The sequence below is a fragment of the Neopelma chrysocephalum genome, unplaced genomic scaffold (assembly GCF_003984885.1).
Source record: "Neopelma chrysocephalum unplaced genomic scaffold, ASM398488v2 Primary Assembly neopelma1_87, whole genome shotgun sequence".
Taxonomy (NCBI): Eukaryota; Metazoa; Chordata; class Aves; order Passeriformes; family Pipridae; genus Neopelma; species Neopelma chrysocephalum.
The window spans coordinates 3413760-3438554 of NW_020897749.1; the positions used below are offsets into that span (position 1 = coordinate 3413760).

Below are 24795 nucleotides of genomic sequence, written 5' to 3' on the forward strand. Positions count from 1 at the left end.
TCTGGTGTAACTGATTTTGCAATTTAGGAAGGAGAACAGCCTGGCAGAAGCAACACGCTATCCATTCTTTGCAAAACTTAATTTCAAGGTTTGTACTCAATTCGCTGTTAGGAAATAACTTCAGTGACTGCAAGCACCTTGACAGATATGCTTGATTTCTTGGTTGTTGGGAACGGTAGGAATAGAATATGGTAAAGCTTTCCAGCGGAAGTTGAGTTCTGGAAGATCTCCCATTTACCATGTGTCTTGCCCCACCAGTTTGGGTGGAGGGTCCATTTGGAAAGGTACTCCTGACTAGGGGAAGCTGAAGTGTTGAACAGCTGCTGATTCCTTTTCCTCCTTGCTGCCTCTCCCGAGCTTTGTTAGGAAGGGCCGAGCAGTAGCAAGAAGAGCGAGGCACTAGTGATGCTGTGTTTGCTTCTTCATTCCTTGCCTTCTGTTTCTGAGGCTATTAGAGAGAGAAATGTTTTATCTGGTCTCTGAAAATCTGTCAGGTAGAGTGAGACAATTACAGAATAATGCTCTCAACAGTGCTGTTAGATCCCAGTTTTTTTTCAGGCTTTTGTATTTTTATCTAAACCTTCTTTAAAGCAAACTGTCAACCAAGAAACTTTAAATTCTGGCCCTGGGTTCTGCAGCAGGTTGCATTGCATTAGCAGAAAGTGTTCTGCTGTGGTGCCATGCATTAAGAGCCAAACATACCCTCTAGACTGTAGTGCTTCTCTCCCAAACCAGTGCTGACCTGTAGAAGGAGACTGGTAATAGTTGCCCTCTTCCACTTTCCTCTGTGTGTGTGAGGAGGGTAGGGTGGTGATGTGATTTCAGCTGCTCTTGTAAATGGGCTCAATTTACATCATCCACTGGCAAAAGATTGTCAGAACTGTGTGTTGTATCCTAGGGGCTAAACTCAAGATTGAGTTTGCTCTGTGGAAGAAAAGGTGGTGGCTGAGGTGTGCAGGGAAAGGCACTTTCAGCTGTTGGATTGTAGCAAGGTGGAGGTCGGTCTCTTCTCCCAGGTAACAAGTGACAGGATGAGAGGAAATCCCCAAGTTAAGCCTGGGGACACGTGGAATCGATATCAGGAAAAATTTCTTCACTGAAAGGGTGGTCAGGCATTGGAACAAGCTGCCAGGGAAGTGGGGGAATCGCCATCCCTGTAAGTGTTCTAGAAAACATGTGGATATGGCAGCTGGGGACATGATTTAGTGGTAAACACAGTGATGCTGGACCCAGTGATCTTTTCCAACCTAAACCATTCTGTGATTCTCTGTTTCTGTAGCAACTTGAGGGAGTTGAGAAAAGGATCAACAATTTTAAGAAAAAAATAAATTATCTTACAGTAGGATTGTATCAGTGTCTAGAATGCAGGAACTGTCTTTGAAACTCAACAGCATTTATGAAATAAAATTTAAGACCAGGTTTTCCTACAGCAGCAATGTGTCTGAAGTATATTGGGTCAGAATCTTTTGTATTCTTGTAAATTATTAGTGCTTTCTCTTGTTTACCCTATTTTTGCAAAAGTCAAAATGTAGTTTTTGTCTACAGTGCCCATTATACTAAAAACCACCTTTGTGTATAAGCAGTGGTTTTCCTTCTCCTTGCACTTATAGAACAACTGAGGGAGGGAAATACCGTGATATTAAGTTTCTACTACATTTCATGCAGTAGAAAAATTTGGTTATGTTGTTATGGCACCTAAAAAACTTCCTAGAGAGTCTCTAACAGCTTATCCTGTCCACATTTTAGATTTGGGGCTGAACTTGCTTTTAAATCAGATGCATATTACTGAGATGAGGTGGTGTTTCCACCTGTGTTCCTGTGGCTTTTGTATTTGGATAATCTTGTCTCAGAAATGAATAGATCTGAAGCTAATGAAATGCTATAGATTGTAAAATACTGAAATAATAGCTTATTGCCCTTATATAAATAACAAGTCACTGACATTTCCATATTTATATTAAAGCTAGTCCATTCTCTCATTATATTAGCTATTGTTGGTTTGATGGCTGATTTAATTTCATCGTTGTATTAAAAGCCACATACACCAACAATCATTCCAACTGCTTTCAAGCTATTAAAGTAATGAAATAATAATACAGTGTTTCAGAGCAGTTTATTGGCTTGCATATATTCCAGTTATCTAGTTATCAGTTCCTCATTTTCCTTTCCTCAGCTTGAGTATAAATGACAAACCACTGTATAACAAATTTCTCAAACAGCAGAAATAGGTCTAAATTCCTTATTCTTTTGTCTTAAAAAAAACCCTCAAAAACAAACCCACCAGATGATAGAGGTAAATGAAAATAGGTATCTGAAAAATAAGGAATCATCAAGGCAACAGGGCTTTTTATTTCTGTTGTTTGACCCTATAGTCTAGTCAGTGGAAACAGAGGCAGGCACCTTATGGGAGCACACATCATAATCAAATAAAATGCTCATGTATGGAATTGAAGTCTGCTTTAAATGCAGGAACTGACAACTAAAGGAATGGTAGCTGAGCAGAGAAATTGCCCAATCTTTTGTGTAACTGTCACTTGAATTATTCTCTCACCCTGTTCTGAAGATCTGTGTATGTGTAGACTGGAAGTTGAGGTAGCCAAATGGAGCTGATGTGAAGAGAAGATGAAGGTAGGCAAACACAAAAAGAAAAAAGGGTTATTCATAGACATTTGAATTTTAAATGCGGTTTAAATGCAGTGGTTTGTGGTCTGTTTCTGCACAGTTTCATCTGTGAAAATTACAATGTCTCTGTCATTAATAGCATGGCCATATTAAGCTCCATTTTACACATGGGTTTACTTTTTATCTACATTTGTGAGAGAATTATTAAAGTGTTGCGAAACTTTCAGACTCATCATTGTGGATAGTGTAAGAAAAAAATGTGTGGCTTCTGTTTATAAATAGCCAGCAAATTTCCCTGAGTCACAGTGAGTTGAAAGTTGCCTGGCTGTAAGTGCAGAGTTTTCCTTTAAATGCCCTGAGACATCCAGAAGGGGTTGTCAGATGTACTAGAGGTGATATGGAAGACCTGTGCTGTTTTGGAAGGGCAGAATAGTGGGATACCCAAGAGTCTCAAATGTCAGAAAACTCAAGGCCCCTGAATCTTGCTTGTTCTGCATTGGCAGCACCATTACATTAAATGAAGCCTGTTTCAGCTTCTGAATTGCTCCAAATGTGTTATTGCCTTTTTCTTTATGACACTGGACTGCCCTTAGAGTGATGTTTTCCCCTTAACTGTAATAAACTCCTTTTGAGAGTTTTAAAGATCATCCAAACAGACCCATAACCTCTATACTTAGTTTTATCCTACAGCTAACTCTCCATTTCATGAGTTTTTTATACTCTAGTGGACAATGTTACTTTTATACTAATATTCTTATGAGATTTAGGTCCTGCCTTGTCTTTCAGCAGTCCAGCCTTTGGATAATTTTTGCACACCACTTTTTACATACCTTCAAAGCCAGTCTCTGTAGGTTATGGGTTTCCTTTTACTACAACCATGCATTTGTTTTTCTACTGATTTTTATTCTGATCAGAAAGTTTTTACTTCAAAATTAGTCACTGCAGTAGCACTGAAGCCTTAAACCTCAGGTTACCAACACGTTTTTGCTGTCTTGGGTGTATTCATCTACAAAATCCACTGCTGTAATTACAGTGGTTTTGGATGCTAAAATTCAAGTGGGCTAAACACTTCAGATAGAAATTTTGAAAATACACTCAACATCTCTATAATGGAAAATTAATTCACTCTTGTTGTTTTACAGTTGGGCTTATATAAATTGTATATCTGTGCCATGTCCACTTTTAGAGCAAATTGACTTTTTAATGTCAAGTTTTGAAGGATGCTTTCATTCTGTCTTTCTGACACTTACTTGTGGGAGAACATTTATTTACATGTATTTTTATTTGACTTGGAAGCCAAAATCATGACTTTCAATGGTCTCATCAAGGATTTTGCATTTTTACATATTATGTGAATGTATTTACCACTTGAGGAGGGGGGGAAAAAAAACAAAACTACTCAGGGTGAGCCATTTGTGGAGTTGATGTAGGCAGATTCGGCATGACCAACTTTGAATCTTCTACATTATTTTATTAGAAATTTGTGCTGCGTGAGACACCTTGGAGACTGTGGGCAAGTTGGGGAAAGACTTTTTAATAGAATTCTGAACAGAGGTTGGCTGTTGTAAGACACTTCCTTCTATGCACAAAAAAAAAATAAATTATGTTGTCCTCCTATTATGCAGTTTGACAGTAAAATACCACTTTATCTTGTGTTTCAGACAAAGAGATGTTTAATGTAGATGGTGGCCAGTTCTTTACATCTGTCATTTTGTAAATGTAACACTTTTTGAGATACAGATTTCTTTATCTTAACCAGTTTTGGGTTTTTTTAAGTTTAAACCAACAGTAGCTTTTGTATCAAATGGTGTGGTGTGCCTCCTCATGTACCTTAAGGAAAAAACAAAGACATAGCTCTTGAAAATAAAGTAGGTAAATCCCAAGGCCAGTTTGAAGAAGCCAATTTAACGAACATGTTCTTTGGAGAACATTTTCTTGAGTTAATTAGAAAATGTAAAGTCACCCATAAAGTGTTGATGGACTAAATGGTACCTACCTTAAGCTGCAACTTTTCTGAAATTGGTTTTACTCAGTTCAGACTAATTTGGAGCAAAAATACAGTATCTATTAAATAGACTTATAGGTACTGCATCAAAAGGGCTGTGTAGGGACTATATTCAGTATTCTTTATACATACGAAACTCATAGCAGCACATGCAGAGTATACATGGCAGATACTTTTTATATCTGAACAGTGTAGAGAATGGACCACAAGTATTGGGGTGAGTGGAACAAGAGGTTTTATCTGTCTTGGTTTTGTATGTGTTTTGTATTATTACTCCTTTTAGTACAGTTTTTACTTCGGTGTAATTGTTTCAAGAACTGCCAAAGCAAATATGGGAATGAAAGCTGTTGGAGTGTTTGTATCAGTGTGATTTCTGTCAGTCTTGGGCCAAATTGCTCTTTGTTTTGGGGCACCATTCAGCTTTTTGCAGGTTTTTTTTTTTTTCTCATGTGTCAACCAGGCATGATGGTGTGGGGTTTCTATCCCAATAAACTTTAGAAAATATTATTTGAAATCTACTTATAGCTTATAGATCAACCTTCTACAGTATCAGGAGAGAAGAATAGGTTGATTGAGTGCAGAGCTTGGTAATTAAACCTAGGAGTATTTCTATAAATGAGATTCACATAAAATTAAGAAAAGTGTTAAGCAAGCATAGGAATCAAGAATTGAATTTGTCTGGGATCACTTGATAGAGGTCTAAGAATGCTGTGTTGATTATGCTTCTGTAAACCAGACACTGAAAGGATTCAACTTTACTAGCTTTAATGTTGTAAGGATTCCTGTTCTGTGTTAGTGATGTTCCCTTTGACTCTGCTTTCTGTGTGCACAGCCCATGATGTTCAAAACTTACAGCAACACATAAGAAAAACTGAGGTTTCTACTGTTGTAGTGAGGTTAAGGTACAACCATGGCTGGATATATTTGAAAAATATTTAACACCTCGTACACTGTGAAGAAGGCAACAAATTTGTTTAAAATAAGTGCTCCCCCCACATTTTTAGTGATTTTTTTTTTTTTTTGTCCCCTGATATTGGGATGGTTAAATTTTGTGGCTTCTATTGTTGGATAAGTATATCCTTTTCCTTTAAGCAATGGAAGTTTTCTTTTATTCACATAATAGAACTGAAAGTAAAATTTTAAAATAAATGAACCCAAAAGTTTAGATTGTGAGCCTTAAAATAGAGCAGACTCTAAGGTCTAATACTGTTGAAGTGTGTAAACCCAACTCTGAGAGAAAGTGGTGGATTTCCACCACCCGTTCATGTCTTGACACTGTTACTATCATAATATATGACAAATAAATGTTTGTCTTTTCTTCTTGGAAGTTTTAGTTTAGAGCTATTAAAATTCTGACTGTGGAAGTTGTTAGAAACTTGTATGAGTCCCTATAAGTCTCTCAGTTCCTGAAAAATCCAACCATTGAACTTGACTTTGTAGATGTTTCGAATGAAGGCAAAGCTAGTACTTCAACAAAATGACTCCTGAAAAGCTGGTAAATCAAATGCACCAATGCCTCAAAAGTGAGGGAAAGTACGGTCAATTTGAGCTGAGTGACTACAGAGCAACAGAAGTTCTTATACATTGTTAGAAGGATGGGATACAGAGCTATGGTTATTTAACATGTGCAGCATAACTGTAGAAGTGTGAGTTTAAAAAGTGAGATAACTGGCTGCTCATTTAAATGGATTTATAATCTCTCTTTTTCTTAACTGTTTTTCTTTGCTTAACAGTTTAAATTAAAGACAGTGCATGACTGGGTTTTGTATATCATAATAAATAAACTTTCCCCCCCTCCAGGATCATTTTTGGATTAAACCAGTACTGCATCTAATTAAATAATATTCTGAATGTAGATTAATTACTTCATATTTCTTAAGTGGTGCCCACCCGTTATAAGCCTGTCAAGTATAAATTGCCCCAAAATATTAAAGAAAAGGGATTGCCAACATGAATAATTAGTTATGGTTTTTATATTCAGTAATCATCTTACTTCTGTGATGGGTAAAGCAGGACAAAATAATAAAAGAAGCAATAGCATCATCAGAAATATGTTATCACAAAGAGGAGATAAGTTTTATTATTTTAAGAGTAACTTGCAAATTGTCAATGCTATCAGCAAGGAGGATCCTAATAGTGCTGATATAATATGCAGAAATACTCTTTGGGCCAGCTTTTCTAGCACAGTTACCAGAAGAAATTTTCCATGCAACTGTACCATGTTTTCAATAACTTCCTCAGCTTTTTCTGATGAGGTGGTTAGTCTCAATTACTCCTTCCTATAAAACCTAATTTGAATTGGAGCTGTAATAGTATATGCTGAGACACAGCAATCCTACTTCCTTGCCTTACTCTATCAACTTCCATCAACCTTCTGCATGTTTTCCTCCTTGTTGGTTTAGATGACTTCAGAAAGGTCCCCTCCAACTGACCTATTCTATGATACTGTGATTCTACTTTTTTCTGTGGTTAGGTTAAGGATACAGATTATCAAAACAATGAAAGACACTTGCCGGAGGCGAAAAGGCAATTCTTTGATAATTGTCCTCTTCCAGACTATGTGTTAGGAATTGGGAGCAAAGAAAAAACACTTTTTAAAAAAACCCAGCCATGGGTTTCCTAACAAAAGCAGAATGAAGAATTGCAGGACTTCACTTGCTTGTACATTATTAGGTTGTAAATTTGCAAACCTTCTGTGTTACTGTTATAATGGCAGCCAAGATACCAAGCAAAACCAGAGTGGTGCTGTTCCTTCTGCACTGAGGAAAGGGGAGGTGGAATGGGGTGAAGGGAAGTCAGGGAGGTGGAGCAGGATTCTGCATCTCAAGAAGAAAGGTATGACAACAATTGGCTTCATAGGATAACTGTTTCAATTAGATGAAAGTCACCTTCAGATGCTGGGCCGTCTGCATTAATGTGGCATCAGACAGTGCCCTGGTAGATTTGGCCATGGCATGCTGGGTGGAACAGATCCTGTCCCTGGAGAGAAGCTCTCCCCTTTGGTCCGTCCAGTTAGTATATGTAATTTTTTTACAAGAGAACAACTCTACTTCTAACAAGAGTTCTTTTCTCATGAGAATTTCATGCTTCACTTGCAGCCAAAGGCAAGGCCATTCCGGTGGCAGAGTCAACATCACCACGGGGGGTGATGCTGAGGTTTTTCCTGCAACCAGGGGACACAGCACAGCATGGACCTGTCGGCCCTACTTCCTAGACATGCAACACTCCTCCAGTCAGCAACACCACCTCCTCAAATGCAATGTCTGCTGCAAGGTCCTAGTTCAACATCAGCCTAATCATTATTTCAATTTTGCTTTTCTTTTGTAAAATTAAAGTAGGCCAAAAGAGCTCCTAGTTTGTGTTTGGTCACTCTTTCTGGTGAAGGGAAGCTTTATGAGCTTTTGAAGGAAATAATGGTCCCTTTTCCTCCTATAAAACAGAGGAAACCAAATATGGAGAGTAAAACCAACAGTAATACTTTGTTTTAGCATTAGAATGATGAAGGATAACAGAGAAACTGAAAAGCAGCAGAAGAAACCCAGCAATTTAAATTTCACTTTTTCCTCTTTTTGACCCAAAAACTGCCCTGTGCTTTCTTGTGTTATTTGTGGTTCTGGTCTATATGACATTGGTAAGGACTCACAGAGCATAGAAAAGAAGATGAAATTAAGGTATTAAAATTGGCTTATTAAATTGTTTGCCAAGTTAAACAAATCACAGTTCTCATCTTCATAGCATTATACTGCATGTCTATTTAAATTTATGAGAACACGGAAAGGAAATAGCAATGACAGGGGAAATTAGGGAACCTAACAGTAATCCATTTGGGAAGGCTTTTTCTCCCATTACTTATATAAAGCCTGTATATATCCTCACCTTTCAGCTCTTGCTCGTGAACATCACTCCTGTGTCTGGCATGTTTGGCTTGCTATCCCTTTACAAATCATCTCAGTGAACAGAGTCGTTCTTCCCTCTCTCGACTTGCATTGTGTATTTGTGTGTCCTTTAAATTAAGTTTGTGTGTAGTGCACTATTTCATTCCCCACAATGGTTTGCATAGGAGGTGTTATATGAATTATATGTGACTGCATGCATATGTTGTGGTTATTTTATAGGTGGTGATTCGTGCTCAGAACGGCGCCCTCCTCTATCGTATTTCACCTTGGGCAAGATATGTAGTCCGTGATGAAGACAAAGTGAATTATGATTGGGTGCACTGGAATCCACCACAGTCATATATAGTAAGGCTTAAATATTATTTTCAAGAGGTGCATGAACCCGTGTATCATGTCATCTTTGTGTCCCTGTTTGGAATAAAATAAGTTATTTCACAAAAGGGGGATTGCAAACTAGTTAAAGTAGCTACCTGAGAAGTGAAGGGGTTTTATTCACGGCTTTGACAGAAACAGGTGATTTTTATGATGGATGTTTTTGAGCTACTTTTTTCATTCTTCAGTAGAATATATGAAAAATAGTTACCTGTTGAAGTAGTATTTTAAACTTGGTTTCCCAATTGTTAGGCAAGATTGACAACTGTTCCATGACTCGATGTCCCTTCCTGGTATGGAGGAGAGCAGGGAATTATCAGTGCTGGATTTAAGAGTTAGCTATCTTCAAATGCTAAGTTCAGTACTCAATAATAAGTCAATGTTGTATGAAGTCAGAAGAAAAGCTTTCAAAAGTGCTCCAGTCAAAAAGCTCATGCTCCAGTCAAATCCTAGTTTGCTGGTATCAGGAAAATCCATTTATTGAGTTTAAAGCCCTCTTACTTCTCAGGTACTGCTATAAGAGAGAGAACTCTTTAGCTGATATATGAAAAACTACCCTCAGAGAACATTTGCAAACTTCAGACCATCCAAGTGATGTTACTTCATATTACAATTCTTGATGTTTTTCACAAGGGTATGCAGTGTGTAAGAGACGCTGTAACCTCTGTTTTGAATTAAATTTGAGCATCCACCTCAAATTGTGAAGCAGCTGCTTGACCGAGAAAGGTTTACTCACATGAGTAAATAAATATTTTCTTAAAAAAATAGAAAACATAATATATAGTAATTCTTATTTAAATGTATAGTTTTTATCAGTGTAGTGGCCTACACTGGCTATGATGCTTTGTGACACCTCAATCCTCTGTAAGAAAAGGAATGGAGAGGGAATTGGAAATGCAGTGATTGATATGACCTGGAGTGAAAAGGAGGCAAGAACATATGGGTGCAGACAAGGCTTTACTGCAAAAATAAAGAGTCCCTTTATGAACAGGGGAGGTGCCCAGTGGAAGTAAAACACAAGCAACACATGTCAACCAAAAGTTTTGTTCTTCTCCTTGTCCCTTTAATTTCTGTTTGTATATATATGGTTTTAATTTTTTTCCCCTACCTTTTCAAAATTTCACTTGAATAATAAACTAACATATGGAATATAAAATCTTGTAATTTTTTCTTAATTGAGAGAGGGAGGAAAAGAAATGTCTTTTGGGGAAAAATAAGTTTTAAGCATTACTTTTCTGGAGTGGTTTTCCAAAGTTTCTCAGACTTTCTCAGTTTGTTTTAAAAAGTAAAATCCTGATCAAGTACAAGCTCTTCAAGTGTAAGGAGGAGGTTTTGTGATTAACTTCAATTGCCTCTGTATTCTTTAAATATTTTCTCCCATCTGGAAGTTCTGTGTACTCATCTACAGACTTGGGATTTTTTAATTATTTCTTAGTCCTAAGTAATTGAAATATAGGTGATTCTGTGCTATGGAACTGTATTCTTTAGGAATAAAATGTTTATAAATTTCAGTTTGGAGAAGGCAGAACAACTTCAAATACCTGCAAAAAGCAGGTTTGCTTGGAAAATAAAAGCTTATCTTTCTATTTTTCTCTTTTATTTTCAAACAAGCTTCATAGTAATTCAGAAGAACTCTCAGTGCAGTGCTTACTATCAGTTTGTACACTTTAGTGTAATTAAAAAAGGGTATAGGAAAAGTGTTGAATCATGAATGTCCAGTTTCTTGTTCATAAAAATGTTAATTTGAAAGAGATATTTGCTTTAACAGTTTAAAATGCTTAATTACTTTTGAAATGTTTCTGCTCTTAGAGAAAAAACCAAAACATACCTTAAATTGCTTTTCATTTTGTGCAAACCATGTGATTGTGACAACACTCCTAAGCTGTTCCTAATGACAACTGTTTTTTTCTCCTTATAGCATAAGCATCCTTCCCCCAAGAGATTAAAAAGCCTAAGAATCTATGAATCTCACGTGGGGATTGCTTCCCCTGAAGGGAAAGTAGCTTCTTATAAAAACTTCACATACAATGTACTACCTAGAATAAAGGATCTTGGTAAGTAGTAACAGAGATTTATGTACCTGTGCTCTTATTAGAAAAGATAACTGTCAAGTATTTACAGTTGCATTTTTTGATTACACCTACTATAAATATAGATTCTTAGGTGAGCAAAAATTAGAAACAAGTGAAATCTATGGAGAAGAAACAAAGACTGAAATAGGGTATGTGAATCAAAATCCATTTTGCATTTACTTTGAAGCAAAATGTGATTGCTAAAGCCTAGATAAATATTGCAGGGCAGTTTGCTTTTAGCATGCTCTTCAACTTGAAAAAGGAGCTGGTTTTGTGAGAAAGTCTTCAGAAAATACTACATTCTTAAATGACTCTACTAATGTAAAGCTTGATTCTAAGGAGAGGTCAAGAAGTACATGGATTTTTTTGTGTTTGTTTTTTTGCCAGAATAAGCAATGTAGATTTTTGTTGTTGTTGTTGTTGTTTTTAATCCCTGAACAGTAGCTATGAAGTATCAGAACATGGAAACTTTAAATGTGAAAAATATTCTTCGGGAAAAAAACTTGTATATTGGAGAGGATATGTGAAACAGCTGGCACCATTATCTGAGGAAGCATATTCTACTCAATTTCTCTTGGATTATTTTTTCCCATGGTGTCTTTGCACTGTGCCTGTAGTGGACAGTATTAGAGCTTCCTGGCTTTTACTGCCTTGTGATGAAATATGTTTTGTTACACTCAGCTGTAAAATAAACGTGACACCCATAGTTGAAATCTCTGTATATGGTGGTTGTGTTTGTACTTGATTTTTTTTTACTTTATTTATCAGAGTCCCTGAATAAGCCAGATGTTTTTGTGTAGGTTTACATGTTAAATCAGCGTTTCACAGAATGTGGCTTTTGCCCTTGGATAAAGTTAAGCTTGCAGGTGGGATGAGGGACATCTACATGTCTGGGAGCCCTCAACAAAAAGTAAATTTGGATTCAGCATTATGTATCTGTGGCTCCTTACTGCCAAGGAATTTCAGTTGTTCCAGGAGGTTAATATGATTTACAGAATTAGGAAAGCATTGTGCTTTACCTACGCATTTCTCTTTGTGCAGAAATGTCATGAAAAGGCTGATACACCTCAAAATAAAAGCAGTATCAAATTTAGATAGGGTACAGAGATGATAGCTAATATTCCTTCTTATTAAGTAGACACTGTGGGAATTAAGTATTTTTAAATGTATTTTTAAGGTCTGTTAGATTCAGTTTTGGAATGTCTTACTTGTTAGGATAAGTTTAAAGACATTACTATATAAGAATTGTAATATATTAATAGTTTATAGAAATATGTGCATGACAAATAGTGAAATAAATAGCAAGCAAATTGAATGAGATTAATTTGATGCTGTGTTGCTGTTTATTTATAAAACTACTGTAAATAAGGATAAGTACAATGAGCCTGAATTATAAACCAGCAATGAATCTGACAAATTGTTGAGCTCATGCCAACTGTCTTCTAATAATAGCTCTGTTTTTAAATGTCATAGCTGTAAAAAAAACCCAAGAAAAATAAAACCTGCAGCATCTTGTCTAAACTAAAGAATGAAGAGTTTGTTCAAACTAGGAGAAGTGGTGGTAGTGTGAGTTTTAACAGCCTGTAGATAAAACCTGAAAGTTATCTGTTGTTGGTAGTACTCACCTGATAGTTATCTGTGTCACTTATTCACTGATATTCAAGATTGCTTTGGTTAAGGCTGTGTGGCAAATACTGTGGCCATGGAGAAGATCAGGTCATCAGGTTGGATCAGCTCTCCTGGGAAGACAGGCTGAGAGAGCTGAGTTTGTTCAGCCTGGAAAAGGCTTCAGGGAGACCTTATAGGAGCCTCCCAATACTGGAAGAGGGCCTACAAGAAAGTTGGAGTGGGAGACCTCATCACTCCCTACAACTCCCTGAAAGGAGGTTGGATCCTGGTGGGGGTTGGTCTCTTCTCCCGGGCAACCAACAGCAGGACAGGAGGGCACGGTCTTAAACTGTGCCAGGGGAGGTTTAGGTTGGATATTAGGAAGAAATTTTTTACAGAGAGGTTGATCAGACATTGGAATGGGCTGCCCAGGGAGGTGATGGAGTCACCGTCCCTGGAGGTTTTTAAGATGAGACTGGATGTGGCATCAGTGCCATGGTCTGGGAACCACAGCAGTGCTGGATCAAGGATTGGACTTCATGATCTCAGAGGTCTTTTCCAACCCGATTGATTCTGTGACTTCTTGGAAGGTCATGCAGTGACAGGGCAAGGGGGAATGGCTTTAAACTGAAGGAGGATATGTTTAGTTTGGGTATGAGGAAGAAATTCTTTAGTGTGAGGGTGGTGCAGGTTACCCTGAGAAGTTGTGGATGCCCCATCCCTGGAATAGGTTTGAGCAACCTGGTCTAGTGGAAGGTGTCCCTGCCCATGGCAGAGGAGTTGAACTGGATGGTCTTTTAAGGTCCCTTCCAACAGAAACCATTCTGTGATTCTATCACAGTATGTGCAGCCAGTCAGTAACTCCATACCCAATGACTGCAAGTGTCAAAAGTGAAGCAGAAGTTTAGGACATGCAGATTGGCATAGCTAATATTCTAAAGTTAAATAAAGGTTATACTTGCATATCACTTATTTCTTTCTACATCTGGCAGTTTCAATATACCTAGTTATGTGTAGATCACTTGACAAATTGACTGTTTCTTTTGTAATGGAAGATCATGTAAGTATAAACTATTAGGTAGAATTGCCTCTTGAAAGTTACTGGATCTTTAGTGGTAAATCACTAGAGTCAAAGGCAACTAAAAGGGGAGAAGACTGAAATGAATGTTGCAGGTGTTGAATCCTCTTTTAATTATCCTTAAGGCAAAATTTTTTTGTTATATTTCTTTTTTTTTTAATAGGGTATAACTGTGTCCAGCTGATGGCTATTATGGAACATGCATACTATGCCAGTTTTGGTTATCAGGTCACAAGTTTCTTTGCAGCATCAAGGTAGGTTTAAGTACTTCAGCATCTGTTCTTTTACCTTCCTTCCCATCCACTGAAATCAGTATCTCTCTATGTGTGTTTGCAAGTGAGTGTTTAATGGAAAGTAATGGCTTAGGTATTTGCTCAAGCTTACTCTTAAATCTGAAATCAATTTGGCATAGTGATCAGCTACTCTGTGAAACACTTTGTGTAGGATACAAACAAAAAGATTGTAAGTAACTTCAGCTGTCATGGCATATACTGGGTAATCCACCTTCAGCAGTCTTTATGCATGGGTTTTGTGTTGTGGAATTCTTGGCAGTAGCAGACAGGATGTGTAGGGCATTCTTTTCTGACAAACAGAACTATACACTGCTTGCTCCTAATACACTTGATTAAAATCATGGCTCTGTGTGTTCTGTAGGGACTTTTTCCTGGGCTTGTAACGGGCTGTGCTTAGGTTTGAGGCCTCGGGTGAAAATTGATGATAAACATGAATTCACATTCAATATTAAATAGAAGTTTAAAGTTGTATCAGTTTTTATACTGAATTTGATGCATCAATAGATTAAAATGGAAGAATCTATTTCCGCAAAACATTACATGCACAATGCAATTTTTATAATGAAAAATTGTTTAAGTAGCAGCTATTACTTACAAACTAACATTTTAAGAGGCTGAAAAAATAACCTGTGTACAACTGGTGATGAGGGACTGCTGACTTTGATGTAGTTTTCCTGATTAACGCTCAGCATTGGCAGCGTAAGTCCCGATTTGTAACAACTCCTCACACGTTCCATTTTGATGCTGCAGCCGCTACGGAACTCCAGATGACCTGAAGGAGATGATTGACGTCGCTCACTCCATGGGCATCACAGTCCTGCTGGATGTTGTGCACAGCCACGCCTCAAAAAACTCAGAAGATGGTCTCAACCAGTTTGATGGGACGGATTCCTGCTTCTTCCATTCCGGTTACAGAGGAAACCATCAGCTCTGGGACAGCAGGCTCTTTGACTATGCAAAGTAGGTATAAAATGTCACTTCAGCTGTGTTAGTGGTTATTATTTCTTTCCAGTTCCATTAAAACTACACTATTTGCCAAATGAAGTCAGTTGAGTTGTTCAACAGTTACAATATGTGGAGTTAAAATCCTCTACTGATCTAAACACCTAAAATCTAACACTAAATGATAATGTTGAGGTTTCATTATTCTTCTGTCATCATCTATAGCTACATATGTGCATATTATGCACCATGTGCATTGTATGTATTACATAACAGTGTAGATATATATTATATATTTTACATTATTTATATGTATAAATGCCTATTTAATGAATATGTATATATAATAATTTAATTCTGTATTTTATGCATTATAAAATAGATTTGTATTTTCACATTATATATATGTTTTTATATCAAAATAAAAGGATGAGAAGAGATGAAGAAAAACTTGTAAGCTTTGGAAACTTATTGTCAGACTTTCAGGTTGTTGAAATATAGGAAAAATTTCCCCCCAGGACAATTAGCTCCATTCCAAAGAGCTTCCAGAGGTCAATCAACAGTTAATACAGAGCAGGGGTTGTGTTCAGTAGACAGTTTGAGACCCAGTTTGGACACACTTAATTACCTGGTATAAATATAGTGTGTGTCAATATGCCTATTAAACCCCAATGATTATTAACATTTAATATTGTTTACTGTGTATTCTCTGAGGTATTGGGGCTGAGGAGATTGATGTTGTACGCTGAATATTGCAGTGGTTTAAAAGGAGAAACAGACACAGGCAGCCAGCTTGTTTCAGTCTTCTCACATTTTTACATGTTTGTTCATCCCTGAACCACCTTGATTCCTCCCTTTCCTTGTCTTTGATTCTTCCCTGAAACATTCCACAATCAGTTTTGGTTAACTTCACAATCTCCTTAAAGCATGCCTTAAATTCTATACAGCATCACTCACTTATTCCAGGATAAATTCTCTTGGTTTTTTTCCCCCTTGAATTGCATGATAATCTTGTTTGACCTTTCTATCAATTGCAAAGTTCTGGTTTAACCCTTTAAAGGTTACACTGGAGTGGTTCCTGTGGTGACTCAATCACTCAGCATCTGTAGAGTTCTGGTCTCTTGTTGTTGTCTCTATTAGTTGTTAGGTTTTGTGTACTGCAAGTTTTTCCCATTTTTCTCCCTCATTTGCATTGAATTGCCATGAACTGGGTATGTTTAACGTTGGACTATTGCAGAAGTCACGGCATAGGCCAATCATGTAATGGAAACTCCTGCAGGGTAACTCAGTTTCAAATAAACCAAGTGACCAGTGTGAAAAGTGGTCCTTTTGTGGTCTATAGTGCATCCTATGCACTATATTAATTAATGGGATGAACTGTTATTTATTTACTTGGGGCAATTTAGCAGAATAATTCAGGGGGACTTTCTGAATTGGGATTTTAATTATTATAAAAAATGCATTTTAGTGTGTTTAATAATTTTCTGAGTTTCTTCCTGTTAATCTTTAAGTTCATATTCCACTAAATTGTATTTTGGATGATCTCAAAGTTTTAATATAAATACAGTAGTGTTGCACACTTTATTTCATTTGATGCCTATGTATAATTTAATGTGTAGTACTGACTTCTCTAGTGAGAAAATAAATACAATGCAATTATGGACTTTTCTCTGTTCCAAGCAGAGGCAGGTTCTTCCTGGCAGGAAAATAAAGTGGTTCTGGTATTGAGTGCTTGGAAGGACTTCTAAATGAGAGGACCAAGAAGCTGTTTTCTAGGTAGCACTTAGCAATGTTAAGCGTTTGTTCAGGACTGAAGAACTACCTCTTTAGGTCTGTTTGGTCAGTGATATGTACCTGTACTTGTCGGGGAGGGACACTGATGTGTCATTATTTTTCATCCTGTGCAACTGGAGTAGGTGCCAGACTGAATGCTGGAAAGGGGAAGTGGTAAGAGCTGTGAGGGGATGAGATGAGATTAGGAAAATAGCAAAGACTAGAGAAATTTAGTCTCTGCACTTGGATGACTGAGGGTCCTTTCCCATCCCCTGCCCTCTAGTGAAATCCAGCAACAAATTTCAGTTTCCTTTTTTAAACTTTTGTGAAAACCTTTCCTTCCCCTTCAAGCACAGGAAGCTGTGAACTGTTTCTAGTCATTAAGGGCTTCTTTCCTCGTAATATCTGAAACACTAAATATTTTGTATATGTTTATAGTAAAATTTTAAGGCTTAAAATGTATAACCATCATGTTTATTTTAAGTTACTTAAACCTGATTAAAAAATAGGGTTTTTTTCCTGGGTTTTTGTGTGTACAAGTCCCAAACAAAATTGTGAAAGAATCAGAACTGACACTTCATTGCAAATGTTATTTATTTTTTTTTCTGTTTAGGCTATATAGACATGCTGCTAATTTCCATACCAGTGAATGAACAGCTCTAGTCTGGAAGAGGGGAGTGTAAAAATCCGAGAGACTCAAGTTGCTGGCAGGTGTTGAAAATTTGCTGAAAATAGAGGACACCAAACACAGTCTATTGAATGGTCTACAGAAAAGCTTACTTGCTGAGAGAAATTTCTTGAGCTAATACAGGTTTCTGTCCTGTACAGTGCTTGTACTAAATCCCTTTCCTTCTGTAGTGGGAAGAACTGTTAAATCCACAGGTACTTAAACATCAAATGCAAAGAATGCTCAATTCACTTTGGAATTGAGAGAAACTAATTCTCTGCCACGAAAGAGATTAAGGAACAATTGCTTTATCAGTTTAGTCTGTCTACATTTTCTTTGAAAGCCAAGATGTAAGTAAATTTATCTCACAGCATTTGCAAGATTATTCAGCTGTCTGCAAAGGGGACTGTGAATACTTACTGTAACAGAATGTGACAAAAAATCTATATCCATGCCAAAAAAAAAAATTATATGCCTGGTATATTTTAAATACTATTTTTTAGTAAAGTTCATATAAGTCGAGAGTAGCTCCAAGAAAAGCAACAGTAAAACTGTTTAAAGGACAACTTGGATTTTGTGTTTTGCACTACAGTGCTACTTAAAAAGGTGAAAGCATGTTTTTGTATTTAATTTTTTTAATCTATGATCATACAAGTGGTGTATAAACAGGGAGCTTTTCTGTAAGTTTTGAGCAGCAGCTTAAAATTTGCTGTTCATGGCGTCACAGGAGAATAAAACCTCAATTTCATTGAAATGAGAATTCGCAGGTAAGATAAATGGACAAGTAAAAGAATATTTTCTGCTTAACTCTTTTCAATAAAAATACTATAAATTATGCTTTAAAAATCAACCAAAATATACAGAAATAAACTTGTACTTTAATAATTTCCATAATTTTTGCACATTTTTGAATTTTTCTAAAATCTGGATCCTGGGTGGGTTTTTTTTCCCCTCAAATGCCAGTTTGGTGAATCTTAGTATCCTTCATCTCCATCCCTTGCTGACTATGTCTGTGTCCATCCCCCAGCCCCTTCCTCCCTCAGCAACCAACCCAAAAACCAGAATCGCAAAGCTTGACTGAGAATTGGAGTTAATTTCTTTTTTTTTTTTTTTTATTATTACCACAGGCTCTGGACCTGTACTCTACTTGGCACTGTCTAGTTAATTTTGTAGTAAATCAATTGTCTCTATTATGTTCCTGTTTAAGGTAGCTCACTTAAAATACCTGCAAAACACCCTCCCATCTTAAGCAAGGATTCTGCTTGTAATTAATTTTGCAAAAGCTAACTATAACAATTTTTTCTTACTAAAATCATATTCAAAGGTTATTCAGCTGCCAAGTTCATTAAAAGTGATGCTGTAGACTCTGGAGACCAGGTGGGATCACAACTAGAGTGGTTGATTGTGTTTTGATTTAAATTCATTTCTCCAAATAGCAAATGTGTCTAAAATACTAATCAGGCAAAACAATTTAAAAATAATTGAGAACAAGATATTACCTAGCAAAGTTAAGGGTTTGCTTTTTTTTTTCCCCAAGTGCCATGTAAATAGAATGTCTAAATGATGCTGCCTTTCTAGACTTACTGAGATCTGAGTGTGTTGTTTTGATTTTTAAGTCTCTTCCTGTTTTCTCCTTAGACTTTGTTAGATCCTATTCTGTCCTAATCCAATTATAAATGTCAATAGGTACTCTTATATATTTCTGTGAGCCTTTAGGAATAGTAGTAGAAGTAAAACTCAGAACTCATGTGATGCCTTGAATTTTGTTTGGTTTGTGGGTTTTTTTGGGGGGAGGGGATGGTTTGTTTAGTTGTTTTGGGTTTTTTTAATACTGTGAGGCTTTCCACCTGAGCATTTAGCCAAAATTTGAAGTTCTTGCACAGTCTAGGAGGTAAATTTGGCACAAAAGTCAGAAGTTGATTTACATTCTGGTTTTATTTTTGATTAGTACAGCTTTCTTAAGTGCAGCAGTATGATCAGTAAGAGATGATGTTGGTTACAAGGTTTTGGGGCCAGCAGGTGTCCTGGCATCTGCTTTGGGGCTTTTTTTGGTGCCTTGTTTTCAAGGTTTTTTTTTAGACTGGATTTTGTGTCCATACCTTGGGGTTTAAAAATCATAACTAAGCTATATAGTGGGAGAAATCTCTGTTTTTATTTAGCCTTTTCTTCCTCCTTCAGTTTTATGAAGTTTCAAGTGGCGTCCCTGCCAAATGTGCTTTGAAATGGGTTTAGAGTATAAATGTTTTGTCCCTCAAGCCACAATTTTTACATCAGGGCAACAGATGACTTGCTAGTCCCCTGCTGCCTAACCAGATGTTCTTTCCAGCTCGGTCTTCTAAACTGTTGGGGGAACAGGTGATGATAACTCTGTACTTTTTTTTTCTTAAGGTGGGTTATAAAGTACCGTAGCTCAGAAACTGCTTTTAACCCCACTTTCAGTGCAGCAGCAATAGGGCAGCTGTTAGGTGCTGAAGCACATGTGTTAGTTCTGGTTAAGGTGGCCTGTTCCCCAGCTTGCCCCTCCAGAGTGGTGTGGGTCACCTGGGGCTTTTCTTCCCTGTCCCGTGGCCCAGCCCCATGGGGGTATCTTGGCTGCTCTCTGGCATGTAAAATGACACAGTGCTCCTATGTTTGGTTGCTGAGACTCTGGCCTCTTCTGCCACCCAGTGTTTAAATCCTTCATTGACCTCATGCTGTGTTTTAAGGGGGATAAAAGGTCCTCTGATGTCTGTAGTAATTTACTTCACTTTGGGATCTGGCTCCTTAAAGACATGTCGATCTTCAAACATCTTCAGCACCCTCTATTGAGGGCAGTGTTTAGTTTCTCCTTAAACAGCTGTTCTTCACCTGAATTGTTTTTCTTTCTTCTGATTGCCAACTTTCCCAATCTTTATCTGCCACTGATAAAATATTATTAGTAGGTGGAAAGAATTGGAAAATACATCTTTCAGGGTTTGGTATTTGTTCAGTAGGGCTGGGCTCATAATTCTCCTATGAGAATAGCTGTCCAGAACTTGTGTAAGTAGCCTACAATTCAATGCCGACCTCTTCTAAATATCTGTGGAAGTGAAAGCTTGTTGCCTTATTTGGGAGCATCCCCATGGATTGTAGCAGTCAGTTTGCAGGATGACATGGATACACTGTTATTCTTTATCACTTGCACTGTTAGCATTTTAAATACCTGTAAGTTGATGCTCTATGAAGCACCACACTATTAGGTGCCTTGCCTAACCTAAGATTGAATTTAAGCAAAGAGGGACATCAGCATGAGTTACAGAATGCAGATGATAAGCTATGTGTGTTCTTACCATGTGTCTCCGGGTCACTTTGTTCATGCATGTTTTAGAGTGCAAGGATGGTACCACTTGACCACAAACTTAATTAACACACACAAAGGATAAGTAGGATTTAAAAACTGTCAGTACACTCATTGCTTCCAAAATGACACCTGAAAAGACCCTGTTGGCCAGGAAGCATCAGTAAGGTGGGAGGAAGGAAACTGCCACTACTCGTAACAGACCCTTGATGATGCTGTGTTATCCTTTTTGCTGTTTTGCACCTTTCTATGTTTTTCCTTTTGAATCCTAGAGTTCCTAACAAACCTGTCTGTCTGTAACTTTACCTTTCCTACCTTGTTCTGAGAGTTCTAACAGTTGTAATCTAAAGACTTTTTTTCAGTTTTCTCTCAACTAAACAGCTTCCTTATAGGCTTAAACTGTGCAGGTTTTGGGACACAATTGATCCCCTAGACAGGGGTGAGAGGAGAGGGAAATCCAGCAGGGGAAGATTACAGAAGATTTAGTGAATCATATAGGAAAGAGTTGACTTCCCAGAGTGTAAGAACTGCAGTGCAGCTTCTGAGGATTTAGTAAGGTGCAGGTGACCTTTTTCCAGCTGCATTGAGGCAGTAGTAATGACATCCAGTGGCATGCCATGTTTACCACAAGTATTGGAGAGATACTTTGGCCATAATTCCACCTGGATTAAAGGCAATGCAGTGATAGTTGTCAATGAGCCAGACTCTCAGTCATTTGATATCTTTTTGGTTTATTGTTGGCTCTACAGTAATTACAGTAGGAACAGGGGCGTAAATTGTGTTTCGTGATGTAAAACATTCAGCTATGCTGATTTTAATTCATTTCCTGCCAGTCTTCCTCCACTAAATTAGTTTAGGAAAGCTCTGTATTTAAAGATCCCCATAATATGCATTGCAATTTCATTTGACTGGCAAAGATTATTTCTTAAGGACTGATTTAAGGAAGCACTGCTTGTAGTATAATAGTGAGACTTTTATTCCTCCCCCAACTCTCATAAATGTAATTATTTTGATTACAGATTGGCATTAAAAAAATTGCTTGCTTATGTCCTTAGCAGTCACCTTCTGCTGACTGGACTTTGATGGTGACTGTGAGAGCATAAAAGTACTTTATAAAGTTTAAACCTTAAAGTTTAAGACCTGAAGGTCTTAAGTCTGAAAATCTTTGTTTCTGTTTTCTTCTAAGTAATAGTTGTGAATGTTAGCAAGTAAGCACTTACAAATATGGGGACAATGCAGTTAATAAATTGCCTTTTTTGAAGGGAATGAGTACTGAAAGCATTAATGGAAGGGATGATATATAGAAACTTCCTGCAATGTAATTGGAAAAATTAAAATAATAGTGCAAAAAAAAGTTCCAACCATGAGCATATGATTTATAGTATATGAAGTCTAGACCTGCTATAGAGTTGCTTTAATTTTTTAATTAAACATTCATCTAGAAGCTGAATTGTCTTACTGCACTTAGATTGATAGACTGGGATGCTTTAAATCTGTAGTTGCTCTAAAACTCAGAATTTCTTATAAGACTGTGGGTACCTTTCTTTGAAGTGTCCAGTTTCCCATATTAACCTCCAATGTAGCAGTTACAGCTTTGTGTGAAGTTTCAAAAATGTAGCTGCACAAAAAGTGGTATAGTAATAAAACAATATATTGATATGTGGAGGAAAGGCACACATTTTGAAATATAGAGGTGACCACTTGTAGCCAATAAAATTCAATCATATCTTGAATAGATGCAGCCACTCTTTCCTGACGTTGATTATGATATTTCAATAAAGATCTAAAATCAGACAAGATCCAACACACTGCAGAGAAAAATTTTGCATCAGTCTAAATGCAATAATGATCTTGCATTTAGTAATCCACACCTGAATTGACAACTTTCACAGCTTTCTTAAATGATTACTGCAACAGCAGCAGGTTACAAAAGCAGTGTCTGTTGTGAATAGAAGATTGTGCTGGGGAAAACGGTGATTGTTGTATAAGGTTGAGATAAGGAAGAGGTTTTAAAGAATCCACAAATGAAGTGGGGGATTGTTGACTTTCTTCTAATAGGGTTTCATCAAAAGAACTTCAAGGTTGGATGAAAATTAGGCATGGTACTGCTCATGGCAGGGAAAGAAGATGGGATCATTAAGACAATTGTTTGGTTTTTTTTCCCCTGATTCTAGTGTGTGTATGTTGTATAATGTAGAGAACCGCTGGAAATCCAGTTGTTGAAAGCTCACTGGAGAGAGAAAGAAAATTGATAACAGGGAGCAAAACAATTAACAACTGTGTCTACAAAGTAGAAAACAACAAACTACCAAAATGCTACGGCATTTCCAGAAGTTAGTAGTGTGTGCATGGCCAACAGGTCAGAAATAATCTGCAAATAATCATGTTGACCTGTTGTATTACTTACAGTTTTGAAAGGGGTGCCATGTTTTCTTAAGGAATGCCATTTCATGGACTAGCATAAGGACTAAGTTCCTGTCCCTACAAGTCGGTTGAAGCTGAGGATGGAGATCAGTGCAGACAACAGAGCTGGCCAGGCTGTTGCTTCATGTGGTGACTGTCTTTGTCCTGCCAAATTGCTTCCTAGCTGCAGTCCCTGACTGAGATTCAGCTTTGGATGGGACTGTGGTGATACTTTGATGAAAGTTAGGGAGTATTTTTAAGGTCTCACTCAGTTGTATATGAATGTTCTCTACAGGGATTATTTAAATGCCAACATGCCTTTGGAACTGATGTGTTATTGAGAGAAATTTTATTGGAGTTCATACTTACAAAATGATTGGTGAAATTGTAAAGAAAATAAAAAACCCCCTGCTTTTACTGTTCCCATTGTAAGAGTACTGGATGGACAGAGAACAGCTGTTGCTGATCTTCCTTCTAGGTTCTGTTCTGGCTGATACAATTAACAGGACAAGTCTGAAGAACTGAAATAGTGTATCATGTCAAATGTGTCTTAATGAATAAGGAAAACACTGTATTAAAAGCTTTATGCCTGGGAACAGAGTGAATTGTCCTAAACTAGGTCTGGAAAAAGAGTTCTATTTTTTTTCTCTGATGGGTCTGTATGTATATGTCTATATTACAATTCCTTGTGGTCTCTTGAAAATTGCTATAAATTTCTTCAGAAAGAAAAGAAATTCGTTGCCCTCATTATTAGTTATTAGGTTAGATAGTTGACAGAAATTTTCCTATGTTATTCTAGTACAGTTAACTTCCCTCTTATTTCAGAGAGGGAAGCAAATGTACAAGCAATACTTTGTAGACCTTACTCCTTTTGATTCCTTTAGTCTTAATTATTGGGCAGTAAGTCCTGTCAAGTGTAGTTTTAAGGATAGATACATGTGAACAAATAAACAGGAATTAAAAAGCACATCCATATATAATAAGTCACTAGTATATGCTGTAGTAATTTTCTTCTGTAGAAGATGACTCAGTTTGTTCAAACAAAGAGCTGAGAATGATGTTCACTGGAGAATTAAGTAAAATTGTGGATTTTTTGTATCTATAATACATTTATTAATTGCACTCAGGCTATTTAGCTGAGTTTATCTATCAAAGGGCTTCACAAGGAAGAAAAGAATGCTCTTTACTGTCATTATTTTTACTCTATATTCCTTTTGAGACATGTAAAGAAAGTAAAGTAATGACTGTTGTCACTTTCCTGATTAAATAAACACATTTCTTGGCTGGAGGGATTTATGTAGACACCATAGAATTTGTTACTTCATGATGTGCAGTAAAGCCAAATTCCTTTCACCCTGTCAGAATGAACATCCAGCTCAGACCCAGGGCCTGTGTTTTTTAACTTAGAAAAATTCAGAGATTGGCATTTTCATTTGATACCTTTTGATCAGGGCGTGAAATTTTAGAGCGCGTTTTGGCACAGGCTTATTAGTTGCACTATATCTAAGTTTTCAAAGACAGTTCTCTAGTACAGTAAGTAAAAGAGAAATTGATGTCTTTTGAAGAAAGAATCCATTCATTATTAAACCACAATTGGAAATAAAATCATCCCTCTGAGTACTATTCAGTTGAGATATTTGTTTTGGTCAATGTTACATTTTCATATCCTGACCTTTTGCAAGCAGGTGGAGGCAGTGTTAAATTCCACCTTGTCTTCCCTCTTCTCCCCTGAAGGGGGAAAAAAAAAA

General features: G+C 37.1%; 1 protein-coding gene across 2 annotated transcripts in view; it reads left to right on the top strand.

The window, feature by feature from the left end:
* GBE1 (1,4-alpha-glucan branching enzyme 1) overlaps positions 1 to 24795 on the top strand; it is a 146683-nt gene that overhangs the window by 50822 nt on the left and 71066 nt on the right. For both annotated transcript variants that reach the window (XM_027692623.1, XM_027692624.1), the window contains exons 4-7: positions 8743 to 8868; positions 10814 to 10949; positions 13817 to 13907; positions 14697 to 14906. In XM_027692623.1, the coding sequence (XP_027548424.1) occupies positions 8743 to 8868; positions 10814 to 10949; positions 13817 to 13907; positions 14697 to 14906 (563 nt within the window). The remainder of the gene's footprint in view (positions 1 to 8742; positions 8869 to 10813; positions 10950 to 13816; positions 13908 to 14696; positions 14907 to 24795) is intronic.